This window comes from Salvelinus sp. IW2-2015, linkage group LG17 (assembly GCF_002910315.2).
Source record: "Salvelinus sp. IW2-2015 linkage group LG17, ASM291031v2, whole genome shotgun sequence".
Lineage (NCBI taxonomy): Eukaryota > Metazoa > Chordata > Actinopteri > Salmoniformes > Salmonidae > Salvelinus > Salvelinus sp. IW2-2015.
In genome coordinates, this window is record NC_036857.1 from 30,564,244 (window position 1) to 30,587,464 (window position 23,221).

At 42.7% G+C, this 23,221-nt stretch overlaps 1 protein-coding gene across 1 annotated transcript in view; it reads right to left on the reverse strand.

Annotated features, from left to right (window-relative positions):
• The window catches only part of LOC111976456 (disco-interacting protein 2 homolog B-A), a 73,958-nt gene extending 50,737 nt beyond the window's left edge, over nt 1–23,221 (reverse strand). Inside the window, 1 exon segment of the mRNA XM_024005292.2 lies at nt 22,978–23,221. Coding sequence (XP_023861060.2) covers nt 22,978–23,062 — 85 coding nt within the window. The 5' untranslated portion in view covers nt 23,063–23,221.

Here is a 23,221-nt window from a genome sequence, read left to right on the forward strand (position 1 = left end):
AACTTTCTGAAAAGCGACCACTTCGATATGGACATTTCATAAATTCTTAGAATGTTTAGGAATTACATATACTAAGGCATTTGTGAAAATTCGATAGCAATGTAGAGTGGGAAAGCGGCGGTGCGTTTGGACAATTAATAGACTAAATAAAACCGAATAAAAACATCTGTCTTGTCCAGCACCGGAGTCTACACAGACCGGTGCACTATAACCAATCAGAGTATCACAGTAGGCCTTTATACAAACAAGCCATTTGCCACACGGGCCTGCCATCATTCACTTTGAACTGGACTATATGTTTGCAGGGAGTTGCAACCGCGCGACTTTAGGTCATTAGAATGCATTTGCCAAAAAAAGCCACAAAATACACCTGAATGGATTTCTGCAAATATATAAACACCAAAGGAGTCCTCTTACATTTGGGAACTTTACAGTCCTATTGATCAAACAACCATGAAACGGTAAGCTCTCTCCCTCCATTATGCACATCAACAACACGATCAACAACTAATGCTAGCCAGAGCTAAAATCTAACGGAGGAACATTAGATAAACCCTCTCAAACTTTTTCAGTTAGTTGGCCGTCAAAATTGCACTGACAAACAATGGGGAATCGTAGCCTCCTCTTCCTTCTGCAGCTTGCCTGCCAATGCATGCTTGTCCCAACCAAGCACCCATGCTAACTGGCTAAAGTTGGCTAGCTTGCTACTTCCAGACACAATTGAGAGAACACCTCACTCTGACCATTTTATTCACCCTAAAAGAGCTGGTTAGGCTGTTTGAATGTTATCTAGAGCATTCTTGACTAACTATAACTTTCATATTCGTCATATTCAGCGGATGTTGAGCGTTCGTAAATTCATCAGTTGTTCTGCGCTCTGACGAGAGTACTCTGAAATCGGAGTAGATAGCCAGAGTGAATTTGCAAACACAAGAGATATGCTAACTAGATAACAGTCGTTCAAGTTCTTGCTAGCTAACCAAATGACACCTGCATCTCTAGCTGTGTATTGCCACCGAAAAACGATAAGAGGGGAAAATGTCAGTGACTCACCCACTCCTCCAATGTCATGAAATCCTGCTAGCAGCTAGCTAACATTAGGCTTTGTTTTTAGCTTGCTACATAAATAGATACGCTAGCCTATTAGCCACGTCACGACTGACTTGTGATCATTGCCCTTGCTAGTTTGATTGTATTGACATTCCCAGCCTTAGTTACATTCGTCCCTTTTTGTCCAGAATATTGAGTCATTTAAACTGAAACGGTGCATCCCGAATGGGAGGCAGAAAACAATGTACCAGGCCAGCTGTGATTTACAACCTGATAGCAATATTTCTAGGACTACCAAGAAACGTATTGGTGAATTATACATCGACTATTTTTAAAACCTCTTTTAAACTTTTGACTGATATTATGATTGTTTGTTTCATATCTGCAAAGTAGTTAAAACGCTGTCAGTTGCACTTGAAACTATAGGTCACCGGTTACTTTGTGCGCTAAACTTTGTGTGCTAAATGTTAAATGTTTTTTGTAATGGGAAGCAATAGTTGTACATTTCGATTGGGAAATGCTTAATGGTTGCGTTTTTGTATTCTTATGATTGGGACCTACTGGCTTATTATGTCAGAGTTTATGGACTGCTTATCCTTTAGCATTATGCTGTGTGTGACTGCTGTCTTTCCATCGCCCTATGCAGTGGTGCCTGGAGAAGTTGCTATACTCTAATTTTGCCCAGAGAAGGAAATGCAGCCTGTGTGCCTTAAAAAAAAAAAAAAGTACTCTGAAAATCACACTTGTTTTAATATAAAAAATACAAACATGATGGTCAAAGTCCACAACAATGCTTAAACCACATCAATCAGATTGGGTGGGCCTGTCAGGGTCTGTCCACCCAGGCCCATCCATGTCTACGCCCCCGATGCAAACTACGCATGATGACAATTGCGCATCACAAATAGTCTACTAACCAACACTTCGGACTAAACCTTTTGAATACCTGGTTTGCATACCCATTGTTGCTTTAGTTAGCTGGTAGATAAGTTCAAACATCTTTCCTACCCAACCAGCTACCGATGTCATTCTTCTGTAAACAGCTCCATGCCAAAACCAGTTCAGAGCTGCACTCTTGCTGCCTGCAGATGATATTCCGCTGAAACTAGGGGTGCATGTGAATATATTTCACGTGCTTCGCGATTGTGTAGGCTACTTTGTCCATGATTTCCCTATTGTACTACATAATTGATAAGTCGTATACCTTCACTAGGCATCAGTAGGGATTAAGAAGTGAGTATACGCAATGTCCACCGAGACAAGAAGAGACACTCAGTGTGGTCTCAAGACCGGACTGGTCTCGAGTACTGAGAAATAAGGTAGGCCACTTGATTTCAACATCTGAACAAAGTGGACAGGCTAACATGCTTTTCAAACAGTTGGAGACGGACAGAAAGGTGTGTTCATAACAATTCAACTGTTCGACCTTGTTAGCTACAGTAGCAAATAGATCCAAGTAAACCTGAAATGTAAAGATTAGCTGGCTAATCCCTAGCATGTGGGCTTGAGCGATTGTTGATGAGACCTCTTAATGTTCTATAGTCTAATGCCTGCTACAAGAAGTCAGTCATTATTAGTGAATGTGCATTATGCATGGTTCTGGTTAAGTTTGTAACAAAAAAAGGGCATTTTCATACAGACGTGAAAGCCAGATCAGTGATTATTGCAACAAAAAAGCAGGTTGAACTAATTGGATTCAATTATTAGGTCTTATGGTTACGGAAGGCCTATATTTAAACTAGATATAATTTCACAAGCCCTGAATTCATTAGATTATGCCTGACTGTTTGAAATGCAGTGTATTTTACCTTTAAATTGTACAACAATGCTTATTTAGAGAAAGAATTTATATAGATATACAGTATATCGTGAATCACCCATAAGTTAAATGATTTTAAAGCCATATCACCCAGCACCAGTATGTGTTTACACTTCACATCTGTTTCTGTCTAAGTGAGTGTGTCTCAGTCAGTGTGTGTGTGTTTATCAGTCGGATATGAGAAGTTTTGGGAGCTTCCTGGACTCTCTGTTCTTGGTGGGGAGTGGAAAGGACCCAGAGTACAGAGAGGAAGTGTGTGTGCGGTGCACGTCATGGCACCGTCGCACGGCTCCGTCAGCAGAGCTGAGAGATCTCTGACTCCCTAAAAATGTTTAAGTTACACACTTATCATACACTGCCCTCATAACATTACCATCTTCTCCCTTTACTCACGGTCTTGTCTATCACAATGAAAGTGTAAACAGACCCAAACAACATGGCTGCCGTCTCTATGCTCATTCATAGGGATGACGGTGACAAATCCTGTTGACCTCTGACCTTCAGGAAGAGAGTTAAGGCCTCCGTATGCTTCCCAGCCAAAACAGTTCAGTAGAGTTCGTGCATATGACGACATTTTGTGACGTTTTTGTTTGTTTTGGACTTCAGTGAGTTTTTTGGGGGGGCTGTTCCGCCACACAACGTCTTTTCTGGAAGCAAGCCGAAGTCTACACCCCTTCGTTGGTGATTGGTCAACCGTATGGATTCTTCAATAAAGTCTTTGTTGTCATTCAACGAGAGACAATTTGTTTTCATGCTCATTTTTTCATTGACAATCCTGCAGCAAACATTACTTACTTAGAGATCATAGTCGTGCAATTTTACATCTTCGGCAAAAACGTAAAACGGACATTTCTTGAATTACTTTAGATTACTTCAGACTATTTTGAGGAACTGTATACCTGCTACGGTGTCTCAAAATGGACAAACAGTACTATTGCAGTTTGTTCTTGTTTTTCAAGAGAAGGTCTTTTAAGGGAATATGCGAGGACACTCGTTCGGTTAGCTGAGTTCGGCTAGGCGTCAGCCGAACTGAAGCATGCTGACGCCTTAAGGTCTGATCTCTGACAGACAGCTGAAGCACAAGGGTCAGCTCGAGGTCATTGACCCGCCTCCTCTCCCTCACTTGTCACTGTTCCCAGACCAGTTTATAGAAATACAAAAACACACAGTTTAGCTCAACTAGTTGTTTGGCTTTAATGTTAAAGCCATTCTGTCATTACTGACCCCTTTTTACATTAATCCATAGGGAGGTCAGGATGGATATTATGCCATTTTATCAAGGAATTAGTCTGATGCTCCATTATATAGTCATTCAGCCACTCAACACCCTCGGACAGCTCACCCTTTCAGCTCAACCCCTTAGTTCACTGCTGATTATGTTTCTTCATGTTAAACTTTGACCTTGGTGGGGTTGAGGTCAGCACTGTAAGTGCTGTATGTTCTAATATACAGACTAGTAACTGACCCCCAGAGAGATTTCTTGCCATGCTAGGGTAGCAGTCTGGCTACCGTATTTCATTCAACTACTAGCCGACACTTCTTCATGTATAACTCAACCAGAGTAAATGCTGTAACTAAAATATTATTTAATATGTACTTTAGGCCTAAATATAAAATAGGCTACCATTTATAGCTTCCACAGCAGTATTGGTAGATTAGGAATATGGTCATGGTCAGTGATAACTAAGGAGAGAGAGAAGTAGTAGTTTCTATTCTAAGAGACTTGGATGAGACTGGGATGAGCTAATGGTTGATGCTAGCAGACAGGAGGACTGGGTTGGTGTGGTAATGCGCTGATTAACGCCCATACACCCCCAACTAACACACACACACACACAACATCAGATTAGACCACAGCCATTGTAAATACGCTAAACTAAGCATTTGAGACTAGGGGGCTTTGGGAATCCTGGCTCAGGGACACTAAGCCCTTACTGAAACAGTTTAATTCATTGTGAAATGGTGTGAGTAAACAACATCTTTAGTAACAATGCATCTTTATCCATTTTAGAGCTTGTGTAACGGGGTTAAGAACGTACCGGAACGCACTCCACAGCAGCTTGGAAAGTCGCCGATGGAGCTATCCAATGAGATATTTTCTGACTCAAACGGTTGGTATGTTGTCAAGGAGGGCGGTTACGTGTGTTTGTGAGCAGTGGTTCGAGTCGGGTATGATGACAGGGGCAGTGGAGGAAGCTTTAATGTTAGCAGCACACTGACATCCATTTCACTTGAAACAGAAAATGTAAAGTGATAAACTCAGCCTCATTCTCATTGTTATTCTTGAGTTTGTGGCTGAAAGTGGCAACGGATGTCAATCAATTCTAAACTGATCTGTGTCTTCCTGTGTCGAACCCCCTCACCCCACATACACGTGTACCACAGTGAAGAACACAGCGAAAACACATGCTCATATAACGTACGCACAACCTCTTGCTCTCTATAAATGTCTCTCAACATGTCTGTAAATGACCCCTCTGTGATCGACAGGTCTAATTACGGTTGAATGGACGGATCGGACTGGTGGCTGGTCACATGCAGCTCAGGGAGGAAGCAACATCTTTATCTCCCACTTCCTCTTTCCACAGGCACACTATCAGTTCCCCTCGGCCTGAACTAGGAACACTACAACATGAGACACTCCCACTGTCTTAACCAGAAAGACTGGTAAGAGAGGAGAGACAATAGAACTCCGGCATCCATAAAGGTCCTTGCATCAATAGCGGTCTATGAATTTGAGAATGGTTACATTCTTCCAGCCAGATCACTCTTACCACCAAACCAAGTGGAGGGGCTGCTGTTGGGCTGAAAAACAAACTCAGAATGTAACCTGAGGTCCTGGTAATAGATCAGAAGGCAATAAAAATCTACATTGACTCAGTTCATCATTATAACTAATACCATCTCTCTTCCATTAGCTGAGTGGTGCGTAGAGTACAGTCAGAGGGAGTGGGACATTCCCGCTGAGACCTCTCTATCATCTATTATCTCCGTTCCAAAAACACTCCCGTCTCATACCTGCCGTAATCCACAACTCCCTCTATAATCTCAGATTATTTTATGCAAAATCTGACAAGGGAGATAACTAGGGCTGACTACTGTCACTTTATCATAATCATGTCTCTCCGCCCTTGGCCAGTCTGTCCGTGCCTGTAGATTAACTTGTATCACCTCACCTTTAACTGGTTTGTTATAGATTAGCTTCAATATGCTTACAGATCAAGACGGAGCCTTGGCCTATACTGTCGCGAAAACATTTGGAGCATTCCCTGGATGGTTGTGGTGGAGTGAATATTTTTCCTATTTGAGGTTATCTTGAGCTCAACTAAACAGAAAGGATGGAGTGTTGAAATGAGTTGTTCTAATTTAAGTAGCCTTCAGCCCTGGCCTGTATCACTTTACATTAATACTACAACATTACTGCAGTGAAACATGATACTTCACTTTCACTGGTGGTGTCACACAGAGCTATGTTGAAACACTTGTCTGCCATGCAGTCAGGAAGCACTCCCTACATAACGGCCCTTTGTCTTTCTAAAGAGAGAGAGGAGGGTGTCAGAGCTTGAGTTTAGCTTCCCTGTATATTAGCTCAACTAAAACCTCTATTGTTTTTGTGATTAAAACATGGATGTCTCATGGTATGGTGGGGTATGCAAAATTGGTCAATTTATGCACCTCTATCTCCCGATTGTTTTGGCATTCAGGTCCAAAAAGTTACTTCCCGAACACTCCTACCATGTGCAAGGTTTAGTTCAAATCAAAAGGGATGCAGTCAGAAACGGACTGAAATCATATGAAACATCCCCTTATTAAGCAGGTTCAGTAGTCCAGACAGCAGGGCCATGAACCATCATGTAGGCTACTGATGAGTGGGTGGGAACGAGGCAGACAGCTAACCTCTCCCTGGTAGGTACTAAGTCATACTAGGTCGGACTCCACACCACAGGGAAGTCTCTCACATGACCATGAAGCTAGCCTCGACTGGATGTGTCTGGATGTGCAAGAATACTGTCGACTAGAGAGCTAGCATCAATGTAGGCTAAGGTCCCAACCGTAATCACCATTATTAACCTAGCCAGTATGCTAACAGTCAGACAACTGTATAGCAGCAACAAAGTCGGTGTGTTTAGGTGCCTTCTAAACCTTCACTGACTGACTCAGCAATTTACAAGAGCTAAAAATGTTGAACTCTTTCATTTTGAGGAATGAAGTAACAATAAACTGTGGATTATCCATAAGAAGGCTTATAGGCTAGTCGTGAGAATCTGAGCGAGAACGATGATAGACAGTTGTGTGGAGAAAATGTGTCGGCCTGTATCAGGCAGTGTGGGAAAGTGGGATGGGAGGGTAAAGTAAGATGGGAAACTCCTATTCAAATGGAGTTATGGATGTTGGGAAGAAAGGTACAGGGGGGAATGGAGGATTGGTCTTGAGCTGGAGGATGAGTGGAATTTGCTGAAGTGGGAGCCTGGGAGGCTGCTGTGCTGCACTGCAGGGGTGGAGGATGGAGTGGGTAGTGGAGATTGGAGAAGAGGAGGGATTTCTCCCTGCCTATAGCTTGGCTAAATGTAGCCTGGAGTCTGGCACAGAACAGAGCCGCTGTCTCCTCTCTCCCACGCCCCCACCATAGCTGGGGGTAGTAACTCCCCCTTGGGGTCTACTGTTCATAAACTGCAGCCTAATCTGGAGTGGACTCAGTAAAGATGAAATCTTGGTTCAGAGCTGCTGGCCACGATGACATATTTACAAGCCTTGTTTAATTGGCTCTTATCCAGACGTGGAAGTATGATGATAGTTCACAGCGGTAAATGTATGTCTGAAGCTTTAGCCTACTCTCCCCTACTGAACTCTACTATGTCACACTGACTCACTAAGGTCAACACACTCACACAGTCGAGCTGGCCCAGGAGGAGTGCTGTCTGAAACACTACAGTATGTTGTTGGCCGATTTTAAAATATAAACAATGTAAAAGGCAAGAAGAGGTGCAAGATAGATATAGGCCTATATGTATTATTGATAATCACATTCTCAAACCAAGCTTAGTTCACTGCTTGTATTTTTTATTTTATTGTAATTTTTTATTTAACTAGGCAAGTCAGTTAAGAACAAATTCTTATTTACAATTACGACATACCCCGGCCAAACCCTAACCCGGACGATGCTGGGCCAATTGTGCGCCGCCCTATGGGACTCCCAATCACAGCCGGTTGTGATACAGCCTGGAATTGAACCAGGGTCTGTAGTGACGCCTCTAGCACTGAGATGCAGTGCCTTAAACCTCTGCGCCACTCGGGAGGCAGGCTACATATTGGGCTAGGTAGGCTACATCTTGTAATCGTATTAGCTAGTTCCCACACCAATAGAGTATTGTTTTGAACTGGTAGAGGAAGTCTTGTTTTAAAGAAAGGATTATTCGGTCTGGATTCAGACAGGGTTTAAACTAACTGCATTCTTTAGAGCTCGTTGCAGTGGGTCAAGACAGAGGAGGAGCATGCCAGGTCTCTTTGAGGAGGGACAGGGCAGGAGTAGCGAGAGGTGAACAGAGATACCATCCAGACCACCACAGTCATCAGTGTGTCATTGGAGTCTGTGTGGGAGAAGATACAGATGAACACACACAGAGATGAGTTTGTGTAAGAGATACTGCTAGTCCTGCTTCCTTACCTCCCGTTAGTCATCACAGTGACAGACGGATTACCTCATTAGGCCAACCAATTACCCCCTCAGTCGTCAATGACACCATTCACTGACACAGGCTACTGCATAACATAACCCACTACTACAGCAATAAGACGTCACTAGCTCACCATAACATGACATGTTTTAGCTCATATTCAGGAAGTGACTAAGACTGGACTAATCTTCACTAATGGATTGTAATGGTTATAATAACACACTTCCTCTAAGGCAGGTATTCCCAAACTGGGGTACGCCCAATGCCGTCAGGGATAAGCCAAAACAAAATTGTGATTCACGTAAAAATAATCATTGTGAATTCAATTTTATTCCCCCCACATTTTCAAACAGTACATTTATATTTTCCAACAGGGCTATACATTTGGGTGAGGTTTTTTTCTCGCCTGAGTAGCCTCGTTTCACTGCCAAAAATAAAATTAAACCATCTAGTGTTCAGCGAAATAACAACACAATGTCAAATACAGGTAGCCTAGTCAAATAATTAACATCCAATCACATTAACCGTTACTCTCTCACAGGAAACCTTCAGTCATGCACAGACATTTAGAAACGAAACATGCCAATTTGAAAAATAAGCCACAGGAGTTTTTGGAGCGAGAATTAAGATGACTTTCGAGTAGTAAGACATTTATAAGAGCAACAGATACCATTAATAAGAAGGGGCTAGATGCGTCTTATATGGTGAGCTACAGAGTGGCTAGGACAGGCAAGCTTAATTCTTCCTGCTGCAGAGGATTTGGCTAGGACAATGCTGGGGGAAAAGGCCAAACAAACTATATAGACAATGCCTTCATGAAACAACACTGTTTCACGACGCATCAGTGACATGGCAGGAGATGTTTTGAAACAACTACTGGTTCGCATACAAGCCAGTGAATTATATGCGTTACAGCTGGATGAGTCAACAGACGTGGCGGGCCTGGCACAGCTCCTGGTGTATGTCCGTTACGTTTATGGGGGTGTCAATTAAGGAAGACATCCTCTTCTGCAAACCAGGACAACAGGAGAGGATATTTTTAAAGTACTGGACAGCTTTGTGACATCAAATGGACTTTGGTGGTCAAGATGTGTTGGTATCTGTACTGATGGCGCGAAAGCCGTGACAGGGAGACATAGTGGAGTGGTAACGCGTGTGCAAGCATTTGCTCCCGACACCACTTGGGTACACTGCAGCATCCACTGAGAGGCTCTTGCTGCCAAGGGAATGCCTGACAGCTTGAAAGATGTTTTGGACACTACAGTGAAAATGGTTAACTTTGTTAAAGCAAGGCCCCTGAACTCTCGTGTATTTTCTGCATTATGCAATGATATGGGCAGCGACCATGTAACGCTTTTACAACATACAGAAGTGCACTGGTTATCAAGAAGCAAAGTACGGTCACATTTTTTTAATAGAGAGACGAGCTTAAAGTTGTCTTTACTGGCCATAATTTTCACTTGTCTGACCGCTTGCATGACGACGAGTTTCTCACACGACTGGCCTATCTGGGTGATGTTTTTTCCTCGCCTGAATGATCTGAATCTAGGATTACAGGGCCTCTCCACAACTATATTCAATGTGCAGGACAATATTGAGGCTATTGTTGGAGCTCTTTTCTGTCTGCATTAACAAGGACAACACACAGGTCTTTCCATCATTGTATGGTTTTTTGTGTGCAAATTAACTCAAGTGTGCGGACAATGTCAAATGTGATAGGTGCTTCGCTATGAGTGAGCTGGGTGCGCCATTACGCAGGTACTTTCCCGAAACGGACGACACAAACAACTGGATTCATTATCCCTTTCATGTCCTGCCTCCAGTCCACTTACCAAAATCTGAACAAGAGAGCCTAAACGAAATTGCAACAAGCGGTTCTGTGAAAATGTTATTTAATCAGAAGCCACTGACAGATTTCTGGATAGGGCTGCGCTCAGAGTTTCTTGCCTTGCCATATCTCGCTATTAAGACACTGATGCCCATTGCAACCACGTACCTATATGAGAGTGGATTCTCGGCCCTCACTAGCATGAAAACTAAATACAGGCACAGACTGTGTTTGGAAAATTATTTAAGACTGAGCCTCTCTCCAATACAACACAAAATTGCAGAGTTATGTGCATCCTTATCAAGCACACCATTCTCATTAACCTGTGAGTTATTCACAATTTTTGATTTACAAATAAGGTTTTATATGCAAGATGCCTAAATAAAGAGCAAAATTATTGATTATTATTATATTATTATTTGTACCCTGGTCCTATAGAGCTCTTTGTCACTTCCCACGAGCCGGGTTGTAACAAAAACTCACTCATTCTTATGTTTAATAAATGTATAGTATAGTGTATGTAGCAGGCTTACAATGATGGCAAAAAACAACATTTGAGAGTGTGCTGTCCCTGGTGCTAGAGGGGGTACGCAGCTGGAGGTTGACTGTTGGAAGGGGTCCGGAACCACTGCTCTAAGGTATAGTTCAATGTTATTCAGTTGTTGTTACACAGTTGCTATAGGCTACAGTTTGTATAAGCCTATACAATGATAGCATCAAACCAATAAATGTCTAAAAGACCTTGATGTAGAGCCTTACAGCCAACTGAACTTTTCCTGACTTTTTAAACCACACCCATTCAGTGTTTTCATACCCTTTGTTCTGGCTTTTCTCTAGAGAGTTGAATTAAGGGGTCCACACACACACACACACATTATAAGGATCAGTGGGAGGGTTTCCTGAGGACTGTGAATTCTCACAAACAAAGTAACGGAAAATCAGTCTATAGGGATTTAGACAGACACAACTTTGTTGAAATCAACCACAGGATTCCTGAAAAGTATCCCCAAGGCAGGGACATAGCCTGAACTAGAAAGATATAAACAATTGTTGAAATGACCACCAACAACTAGATTCCCAAAGATTTCCCCCGGGGACATAGGCTACACATACCAGAGACAGTACTGATACTGTACAAAACTATGCCCCCTATCAAATCAGCCCTAAATCCCATGACATAGCCATGAAATTGAACAAACCCAGTAACAGACCATATGTCCACAGGGATTTAGAAAGATATCAAGCACCACGGGATTCCTTTACACATACCACACAGTCCAGTACCGTATCAAACTATGTTGCCCACTATCAAAAATCGGCTCTGGCTAAACTCATGAGCTCGTTTTATATTTAGAAAGTGACCAACTGCTTAGAAAATGTTCAGTGCTCTCCACACCCTGTCCAAACAATCCACAGTCTAACGACCACATCCAGAGAGCCTAGCCCACTGTTATAAAGAGAGACCGAGAGACAGGGGGGGACGAGAGGNAGAGAGACCGAGAGACAGGGGGGGACGAGAGGGGGGGGGGGTGAAGAAAGAGGGAGGGAGAGATGAAGAGAGACTGAAGAGAGAGGACACTGGGAGAATGAGGACAAGATTAGAATGCTAAAACGTTACTGAGAGACTAAATATAGATGTATCCAAAGTCAAACAACTTGTTTGAAGTTGCTTCTCAGTTCATAATCATACACAGACAGACCGACAGAATCTGGTCTTTCTCATCAAATTGACATCATTAATCAAGTTGTTTATTTTTATCATAACACTCCAACTTGATCTCGTGAGTGTAGGTCAAATACCACAGATAATGAGTTGATAAGAGATGAGAGAGAGAGAGAGATGGATAATATGTCCCTGTAGCAATAAGTCAGTCAGTAGGCCAATGTCAGTAGGCCAATGTCGGTAAGCCATGTGTGTGTAACAGTGACTCACATATGGCAGCCAAGTCAAGCGGTTAGTTAGACTGACAGTGTGAAACAGTGTCAACAAACCATTCTGCTTTGGCTGTGCAAGCAAGGCACAGGAGAAGAAGAGAGAGAAAGAAAGAGCGAAAGAAAGAATGGAGAGAACGGACAAACACAAATATGCCTGCCTTACTGACTCCTACATGGAGCCTCTAGGGGGGCCCTACTTCAGCATAGCTTTTGTGAAGTGGTGTCAAAGAGTGGCTTGTTTTCCTCCTGCTCAGCCATGAAAGTGAATTTGTCTCGCCAGGTTTATTTGGTCCTATATTTAGTGAGAACAGCATTCTCCAACATCACCAACAGTCACATGGTTGCCATGGATAACATGGGGCTGGAGGGGAAGATTCCAGACTCCAGAACAAGAACATTATCGGTTAGCACATTCTGACAACAGGATCGTGTTCATCCGGCACCAACTGGAACAAAACAGACTGGATCAGGGAGGGACTAACTGGAGTTGTCCAATAAGAAGCACTGGTTTTCAGGGTCCGTTGCACGTTTCGTTAGTGTGTCATAATGAACACGACCCAGGCAAAGACACCAAGGCTGTAGAGCAGTGTTCCTGTCTCTAGGCCCTTATTCAGGCTTTTATTCTAGCCTAGCACTAAAACACCTGATTCAACTGATCATAGTCTTGATCAGTTCAATGTAAGTTAGTTGTGTAGGCTAAATACTGGGTTGGAATAAAACCCTGCACACCCTGTAGCTCTCAAGGACCAAGCGTGAGGAATACTGCTCTAGTCTATGGAGACATTGTCACACTGATCCTCCTATCTCAGCGCTGTAAATCAGAGAAAGTGACAGTTGTATTTTAGTACCAACGCCCATCTTCTTCGCTGCTTCAGTGTGATGATAAGAGTTGTAACTTGTAACGACTGGGTGTGAGAAAGTGACTGGCATGTGGTGGTTATAGTGGTGGTAGGTGTTAGCACATGTCTATGAGAATCCGGTGGGCCTCTGACAAAGGCTGTCTGACTCCCAGGCAGTTTAGTAAAGCAGCTCTGTGCAACCCATCCTGTGCAACAGAGGTCCTTCAGCAGCACAACACCACCACGTATCCTCGATTTCAGGTTTGTCTGGTGACATGAACTACAAGTGCCTTGGCTTGTTGTTGTGACTTGAGAGTCATCTTGGAAACCCAGAACTAAAATCTTTCGGAATTGCATCAGATGCTCGATTAAGTTCTGTGGGCAGACGTGTCGGAAAAGATACTAGAACGAGGAGCTGATGCAGGACGGTAGCTCCACCCCGCTCTCTCTGATGGGCCAAATGTTGCCTCCCCTTCCGAAAGATGCGATCACCTGCGAAATCGTGATTTGTCCAAATGACCAGTGCTGAAAAATAAGGGCACCAGAGAAGAAAAAAAAGTGTCCTTGTTAGTCGTCACATCCAATTTATGTTACGTGTGTCTGTCCTTGAGAAATGAACTTGAGAGTGAATCACCCAACTTCTCAAGGCCCCCTATAACCACCTGTCATAGCTCTATGAATCATAGCTTTAATGTGAAAGAGGTGCATCCCACTCACAGTAACACAAACAGCCCTACGGTGACTGGAGCACTGAACAGGTTCTCTCGCTCTGCTATCCTGTGACTGACAGCGTCGCCCTGAAGGGGAGGACGCTGATCTTAATTGCATTGAGTAATGCCCCTAATGCTAACTTCATGCATGGTTTAACAGTGAGAATATATATAGATCATGTCCAGGGCTCTAAATGAATGTTAGGAGCACTGGTGCTCCTAACATTCAAAAGTTAGGAGCACCACGTGAAATTTAGGAGCACCAGAAAATAAGACCTATTAAATTGATTGAGATACAGCCTATATTGGACCTGAATGAATTCGAGCTACTTTCAAAGCACATGTTGTGCCCTATAAACAAATATGTAACACTGTAAACACGTGAGTTTATTATAAAAGCTAAAATGTTGATACAAAATACCTGTCATTGAATTTACAAGTCATTTTTGGAATATCAGGTTTGGACATTGTGTAAAAGCACTATATTCCCATTGAGATGCATTACATTGCAAATTGTACAAATTGTCTCTTTAAAAAAAAACGTTAGATTTATGATGATCATTGATCTCCATTTTACTTTCTTCATGTGCCCCCAAATGTTTGCATATTACTGGTCAAGTTAACAGGTTGTTAGCGAGCTAGCCAATGAGGGAACATAACTGAACAGTATAAACAAATGGTTAACGACTGAGATGCGAGTAGTTTTAGAACTGCCCACAACATGGTTTATGAATGTAAAATGTGGTCCCGGCCTTCTGCTATGGTGTCGGTAATATGGGTCAGAACTTTTTCCTTGGTTGGGCTAGAAGCAAGCCGTTTTCGCTGTAGTAATGGTGCAACCACTTCTTTCTTTAGGGCACTCCTGGTTGCACAGCAAATTATTTAGTTGCATTTGCGACCAAATTGGTCACACTTTAGAGCCCTGACCATGTCTTTAAACATGTCAAAAGTCATGCTTTGTCGGTATGACTTAAGCCAAGAGACAATATCTCCTGTAATATTCTGTACATTTTCACCCTCAACTCAAAAGACAACATGCCAGTGTACAATAGCGACGGTGCATAAAGATGACGGCCCCCATGCACTTACCACAAATTCCTATGTTCGCCTGTGTTGTACATTGCTCTCGTTACTCTTTGTTTGTATGGTCATTAGCGCAGTATACATAATCCCAATTTTAGCTTGAAGACGCCGGCAATTACAAAACCAAGTAGATTTTGCTGATTTATTGGAACACTGAACCATATTGCGCGGCGTCGTTTAAAAAAAAACTCACTGGATGGTGCTAAAACAACGACGTCATATTTGAATTCAGCTAATCTTCATGCGCGTTATAATACAAGTTAGTGACGATATTAGGATGTGAGCACTGTTCTACAGGGTCGTAAAAAAACATTTCTTATGGGATTCATTCAGGTAATACTCAACCCTCTACCTTCCTACCCTCTCTCCTCCTACCCTCTGTCCTTTCATACCAACTGAACACGACACAGGTCGTTGCCACATACGCCTCAACTCTTAACTGTGGAGTAGGATGACACACACACACACACACACACCTACCTCCTGGGACAGAGGCCGAGTGGTGACAGCCTTGTCTCCTGGTGTTTAATGAGAGCATGTGAATTATTCATTCAGCCCTGAAGGAGTGAAGGGAACACAGCCCTTGGTCCATCCTAAAGGAGAACCATGGGATGGGAGACATTAACTATTCACAGCCCACAAGCTGTTTGGACTAAATCGTTATATAGCCTAGCCTAACAAATAATGAGTTAAGGAGATGCTGCCCTGCGCTCTATTCTCCATTAGACTTGGCACAAAACAGAAGTCACAGATGCAGCCTGAATACAACAACTGGCTGTCAATTTGAAATAGGCTAGCCCATTTCAATATGGTATGAATTGGAAGAGAAAGCTTTACTCTATTGCCTATGTACTCACAACAAGTGCTTGGTCCAAAAAGCTTGACTGTAAAAGTAGACTGACGGCAAGTGCTTGTTCCAAACAAACATCTGGTACAAGAGTCAAGGCTCAGTGTATCATGGCCAGTGGAGTCTAAAGCCCCGAGAGAGGAGAGGGATGATTGGCTGAGATTCAAGCTAGACGTACTCAGCTTTAAAGCCCATGTTCCCGTTCCTGGCCGGACTCAAACTCTCCCTTCTCCACCATACGCGCAACACAACACAAAGGCTCATCAGCTGTTCTAAAACAAGCGGAAAGAAGTGTCTGTCAGTCACAAGCTTGTCATCTCTCTCAACTGAATCCCTCTAGGCCCTGGCAGGCGTGCACACGGAACAGCATGCTGCTTTACTGTAGGCTCAATCCCATCCACGTCGTCCACAGTTCAGTTCAGACAACTTAGTATTTCTTAGGAAAACAGCAGCTGCTCTTCCCGGGGTCCACGTAAAACATGACATTAATAGGTAAGCACAGCACAAGGGCCGAACTACATACATTTAAAATGAGAAATGCACGCTTTCATACATTTATGCAATGTAGTAACATTGCAACACTGTAGTCATTCATTTTCCCATATATTGCGATCCCTTGCTCTACTGCTACAATTGCTTTGTCTAAGCAGGTCCTGATATCCTAATCTAACAGCACCGGTTGTTCTGTAAACAGCAGAGAGAATCTCAGAAGGGCAGGAACCATCTGTGTCTTTGGTTCAATATCATGTGGCTCAGATGCAAGTGCAACACAAAAAAACGCAATAATATTGATGGGGGGGGGGGGGGAAGGTGGGTTCACCGAAGTCGTTAACTGCTCTGCTCAGTTCCCCTGGCATGAACAGAGGTACATATCATATGGAGTTGCACCTCACTTTCACCCCTACCATGTTCCCCTGGTGTGAATGCGGCAACAACGAGAAGGAAGGGGAAGTTAAAGGCCCTATGCAGTCAAACGGGATTTTCCTGTGTTTTATATATATTTCCACACTACGAGGTTGGAATAATACTGTGAAGTGGTGAAAATGATTTCTGGTCAAACAGATGGAAAAGATGGTGTTAGAAAACACCTACCAGAAAAAGGTCAGAAAAGGGTATTAGCCTTCAGAAAGTATTCACACCCCTTCACCTTTTCCACATTTTGATTTAATTGATTTAATTGTCTACACAAAATCCTCTGTAATCTCAGAGTGGAAGAAAAATTGTAACAAATAAAAATAAATATATATCTTGATTAGATCAGTGCTAGAGGCGTAACTACAGACACCCTGGTTTGATTCCAGGCTGTATCACAACCGGCCGTGATTGGGACTCCCATAGGGTGGCGCACAATTGGCCAAGCGTCGTCCGGGTGTGGCCGTCATTCTAAATAAGAACTTGTTATTAACTGACTTGACTAGATAAATAAAGGTTAAATAAATAAATAATAATATAAGGATTCAACCCCCTGAGTCAATACATGTTAGAATCACCTCTTTCTCGGCAAGTCTCTAAGAGCTTTCCACACCTGGATTGTGCAACATTTGCGCATTATTCTTTTTAAAGTTCTTCAAGCCCTGTAAAATTGGTTGTTGATCATTGCTAAACAACCATTTTCAGGGTTTCTCATACATTTTCAAGCAAATTTAAGTCACAACTAACTCGGCCAATCAGGAACATTCACTGTCTTCTTACTAAGCAACTCCAGTGTAAATTTGGCCTTGTGTTTTAGGTTATTGTCCTCCTGAAAGTTGAATTTAACTCCCAGTGTCTGGTGGAAAGCAGACAACCAGGTTTTCCTCTAGGATTTTGCCTGTGCTTAGCTCCATTCCGTTTCTTTTTTAATTCTGAAACACTCCCCAGTCCTTAATGATTACAAGCATACCCATAACATGAGGCAGCCACCACTATGCTTGACAATATGGAGAGTGATACTCATGTGTTGCATTTTCCCCAAACATAACACTTTGTATTCAGGACAAAAGGGTAATTGCTTTGCCACATTTTTGCAGTATTACTTTAGTACCTTGTTGCAAACAGGATGCATGTTTTTGAATATTTTTTATCTGTGCAGGCTTCCTTCTTTTCATTCGGTTGTTGGTCCATCAGTTTTCTCCTATCACAGCCATTCAACTCTGTAATTGTTTATGTCACCATTGGCCTCATGGTGAAATCTCTGAGCTGTTTCCTTCCTCTCCGGCAACCGAGTTAGGAAGGACGCCTGTATCTTTGTAGTGAATGGGAGTATTGATACACCATCCAAAGTGTAATGAATAACTTCACCATGCTCAAAGGTATATTCAATGTCTGCTTTTTTATTTATACCCATCTACTAATAGGTGCCCTTCTTTGCGAGGCATTGGAAAACCTCCCTGGTCTTTGTGGTCGAATCTGTGTTTGAAATTCACTGCTCGACTGAAGGACCTTACAGATAATTGTATACGTGAGGGTAGTGTAACAACTTTCATTGGTGGAAGGAGAGGAGGACCAAAATGCAGCGTGGTACATATCCATAATATCTTTTAATGAGAATGAATACAAAATACAAAAAGAACAAGAGAATAAAAATGAAAACCGAAACAAACACTGAAACGGAAAACAACTACCCACAACCCATAGTGGGAAAACAGGCTACCTAAGTATGATTCTCAATCAGAGACAACGATCGACACCTGCCTCTGATTGAGAACCATACTAGGCCAAACACATAGAAATATAACGTATAGAACAAAACATAGAAAAACAACAGAATGCCCACCCCAACTCACGCCCTGACCAAACTAAAATAAAGACATAAAAAAGGAACTAAGGTCAGAACATGACAGGTAGTCATTAAAAAATATTGTTAAACACTCCCGAGTGGGGTTCCCAAGTGGTGCAGCGGTCTAAGGCGGTGTTTCTTTTATACTGAAATCAGTTTTATTCATGAGTTATTAAGTGATTAAAACGGGAAATTCCACTATCAAATCAATTGGCTATAACGGGAAATCATAGTAGTCACACAACAGTTGAGTTGACAAGTTTGGACAGCACAGTAGAGTATAGTACAGTACAGTACAGAAAAGTACACAGTAGAACACACTAGAGTTGAGTACACTATAATGTACTGTATTGTACTATACTCTACTCTTCCGTCCAAACTTGTGAAACATAGACGTCTATGATTGGTTCAGATTTAGTCCGGTCAGGACAAACCTAATTTGGTCGTGTTTGGGAGCAGAGGTCATTAAAATAATAGCCAGTGTGAAGCATATCCAAATATGCAAGGTGGATGCTGCATATTTTGTGTACCTATTTAGGATACATCACCATGAAGAGAATGACATTCATTTCCATAATTATGCATTTCTGTGTAGTACAGATCAGGGACCCACAATGTAAATCCACTTCACTTACTGTCGTTCAATCACCAAAATACATTTTCAAGGTCAAGGTGCCATGTCATAGATGACACCCAATTGTCTCTGCAGACATCTTGGAATATCAAATCAGAGCACAGAGTTATTGGAAAAAGTGGACACACCCACAACCAGCAAATTAGTAAAAGTTGTCCTTCTGCATAGAGTTGTCTGGTTTGTTTAACTTTGTAATCAATGGTTTTTGTTTGGCATACATTTTAAGGGAACATTCTGAGTCTCAGCACAATTCCGTTACTGTGGAATTTCCCTTTTTAGACCAATAAGAATGAGATCCAAACCTCTCTGCCAATAACAGCTAGTTCAGTTTTTCCCTCCCCACTCAGAACACTCCCAGAGAGTCCATCAAAATCCTTGCTTGAGAAATTGCTCTTTGCTAAGAAGCTATTTTTGTTTCTATTTGACCACTTTAATTGAAAACAATTGTTACCCAGAAATTATTTGACATTGAGATAAAAATGGCTGCATTGGACCTTGAAGGATCTGCCTTATTCTTGTTCTCCATCATCTCCTATCTACAGTGCTGTCACTAATGGGTGCAGTTGGTGGATGATAGCATCAGATATCACTGGAGTTCAAATAGGATTACATTTATTTCAAATATTTTAAGCTTTGGGCAAGGTTTGTATGCACTTTTGGGACTATTCTGTTGGTTACCTTGCGCCAGGGCGAGCTCAAATCGAACACAGCTCAAAGCTTTTGAAAGAAAAGCAAATAGGCCTACTTACTTGAACCTATAGGTCTGCTGGCTGCCACTAACGGCTGGATAACAGTGTAGCACAGCACTGTGCTGCTGCGGATACCCTTATTTCTCAGACTGGGCCTTTTTAGATGCTGTTCCTCTGCTGTGCTGCCTGACCCACTGGATAAATGACTCCGATAGGGCACAAATGGCTGGCTGGCCTAGATAGGAAGCAACTGGCAATAATCTGGACTCCCAATCACACACTGGCCACAGTAGCAGGCAAAGTCAGTAAGTACGTAGGACAGGAGCTCATCATACTGTATACACGCCGATGCACACACAGGCACTCATGCCACATTATGTTCCAGAAAACAATCAAGAGAGGAAAACATTTTTTAAATGGTTTCCTATCGAACAATATGAAAGCAGCAACCGGCAAAAAACAAATTCAAATATCAAAAACCCCCCGAATAATCTATCATTCATAAGTAAACTCAGTGAACCCTTGCTGACGAAAGCAAATACCTCTGAAAGCAGAAAATAGCCAAATGCTTCTGTAAACTTTAAGGACGGACGGACATTTCTCTATCAATGAGGAGAAACAGCAGTTAGTTACCGAGGACAGGTGAGTCACGTCTAGTCACTCCTGGCTGAACGCTAACACAACAACACGGGGGGCTTTGAACACACACAGTACACTACAGTACATCATCCTCCGAACTATGTCCGACCCCTCCCCTCCCTTTGTATAAGAGCAGCTCATTTCTACTGCAGCACGCAAAATTTGCATCCCAAATGGCACCCTATTCCCTATACAGTGCACTACCCAGGTCAAAAGTAGTGCACTATAAAGGGAATAGGGTGACAATTGGGACACAGATTATAGAGTTTAGTTGAATGGCCTACTAAATGCCACCATGGCCGTGACCAGCTGAATGAGGCGCATTGTGTCCTCACTGGTCACTGGGGGCTTTGCTCACACACACACACACACACACACACACACACACACACACACACACACACACACACACACACACACACACACACAGAGAACTGGATTGTTATTTAAGAGGCCACTTGGCTTGCCTCTGTTCTCATCTAAGCAACCCAACAACAGGCATTTCCGCTCTGACTCGATTCTGTGGTGGTGTTTGTTATGAGCAGGGCAGGCAGGGGACAAAATATGGTTGTGTATGTCACTCTTTTTCAGACGCTTGTCCCTTGAAGCACACTCCAGCATAGATTAGCTACAGTCACAGGAGTGGTGTGTGTCACACAGGCTAGCCTACTGAATCTGGGCTAGGGTGGTCATTCAAGGGGCTGCATCTAAAAAGAGTCTGGATGGAATGATTCATGTGAAACATGCTAATGACATCTAGTCTCTACTTTCCACTTTATTACCATGTTATCACTCCTTTATTACATGATCTGAAGGGCTTTCTTTCCTAATGATCAATCACAATCCATAAATCAGTTGGTTAGGTGATGGAGCGAGCAAGCTTCTCCAGCTGAATGCATTCAGCCCAGGGATGTTTTCAGTGACGTGTAACGGTCGGATTGAACGTTGCAGACACGCGTCCAACCCTCTACCTGACCGACATTCATATCTGTTGTACTACTCAATGGCTTATATTTACATGTAAACATTCTGAAACGTTGCACCCTCCTGAACAGACCCCAGGGGCACGTTGAGCAGGACACAACATTGTGTAACGTGCAGATAGAATGTTACGTAGCACAAACTTGTTTCTCTGACGTGTAGAATAAGGCATCATGCCAACTATATTCAGGACATTTCTATTGGTAACGTTCCACAACACCTGCCTTCTGAACGTTTCCCTGGTGTCAGGGAGGAGGAGACCAGGGCTGCGTTCAGTTCGGTTCAACGTTTCCTATGTCGCGTGGCAGTTTGTACTGAATGACACATTACCCTAAAACGGTGTGAGCCATTCTTCCTCCCGTTTGGTGCGTGCGGTGTGGCCTGATCAATATGGGTGTGACCATTAGAAGTTGCAGCACACCACCATAATCAGGCCCTTCTTCAATCAACTGGTCGTTTAGTACAGTACCGATTCCGTTGAATTAAATGTTTAACACCATTCTGTCATACCCCGGGGTTGCAGCTGTTTGAGATGGGAGGGAGGGGGATGGGCATGTGCCACATGTGTGCACACACACACACACATCCCCACCCCGACAAACACACAGCTCAAGTTAATATTGAGTGTGCCTCAGCAAACAATGAAGCCTAAATGTCATTGGTGTCCAAAGGTTACCCTATCTGGTCAAGCCATGCAGAGGACCGTATGATGTCACATCCTGTCATATGCTATGAGGTTGTCATACCAACATAATATAGCCTAGACTGGCTACAGGTGCATTTATGATACGTGATGAGTATCAGTACTCATGTTTCATTTCAATGGCTGTTGTAGTTAGTCATCTCCAATTCTTCCAGTCACAAACCCACACATTGAGTCGCAGGTTGTGCAATGCAGAATTAACCAACTGAAAACCCAACATTACACTACTAAATCCACTGACTTACTGGTTATTGACGCCAACCCTGAACTGATGGTCAAGAAGATCCATGATTGCTAAAGACAAAGGCTTTGGCTAAAACCAAGCTGTCATAGCCAGATGATTCTGACAAGTTTGGCTTTGACATTAAATCACAACCGAAATAGTATTAGTATTTATCTGCATAGTTATTTACAGATGAATCAGTGGCTTTACATATAAAATAGCTATGAAATGATTGAACCTAGATTGAACCTAGACAAGTGCGAGACAGTCACAGACTAGAGAGCCCATGACCACAGGGGTTGAGCCATTCTCTTTCTGCTGTCTGTCAATGCAATGCTAGCAGAAAAGGGTTGCTAGCTGGCCAGACATTGGCAGAACACGATTGTGTATGGCTATAATACACTCAAATGTTGCAATTTGCCTTGTATACTCAAAGAGATACATAATACATAGCGCTAATTTGATAGCCGCAACTGGTGTCTATCTATCTAACGTAACTACATGGGGTGAATTTGAATTCACTACTCTAGCTTGCTAGCCTCATCCCCTCGTCACCCTCCTTACCTTCCGATAGCTCCAATTCCAACTCTGCCAAATGGTCTCGAAGCTCTTTCGGTATACCAGAGAAATCCACGCCACGGTCTGCCATGACTTAAAACGAAGTGTGCTTTAAGTAAAACGAAGTGTGCTTTAAGTAAAACGAAATCTATTCTGGGTTAAAATACCAGCATCAAGACAGAAAACATGATTTTGAATAGAAGAGACAATTCATTCTCCGCCATAATGGGGAGAGCTCACCAATGGCAAT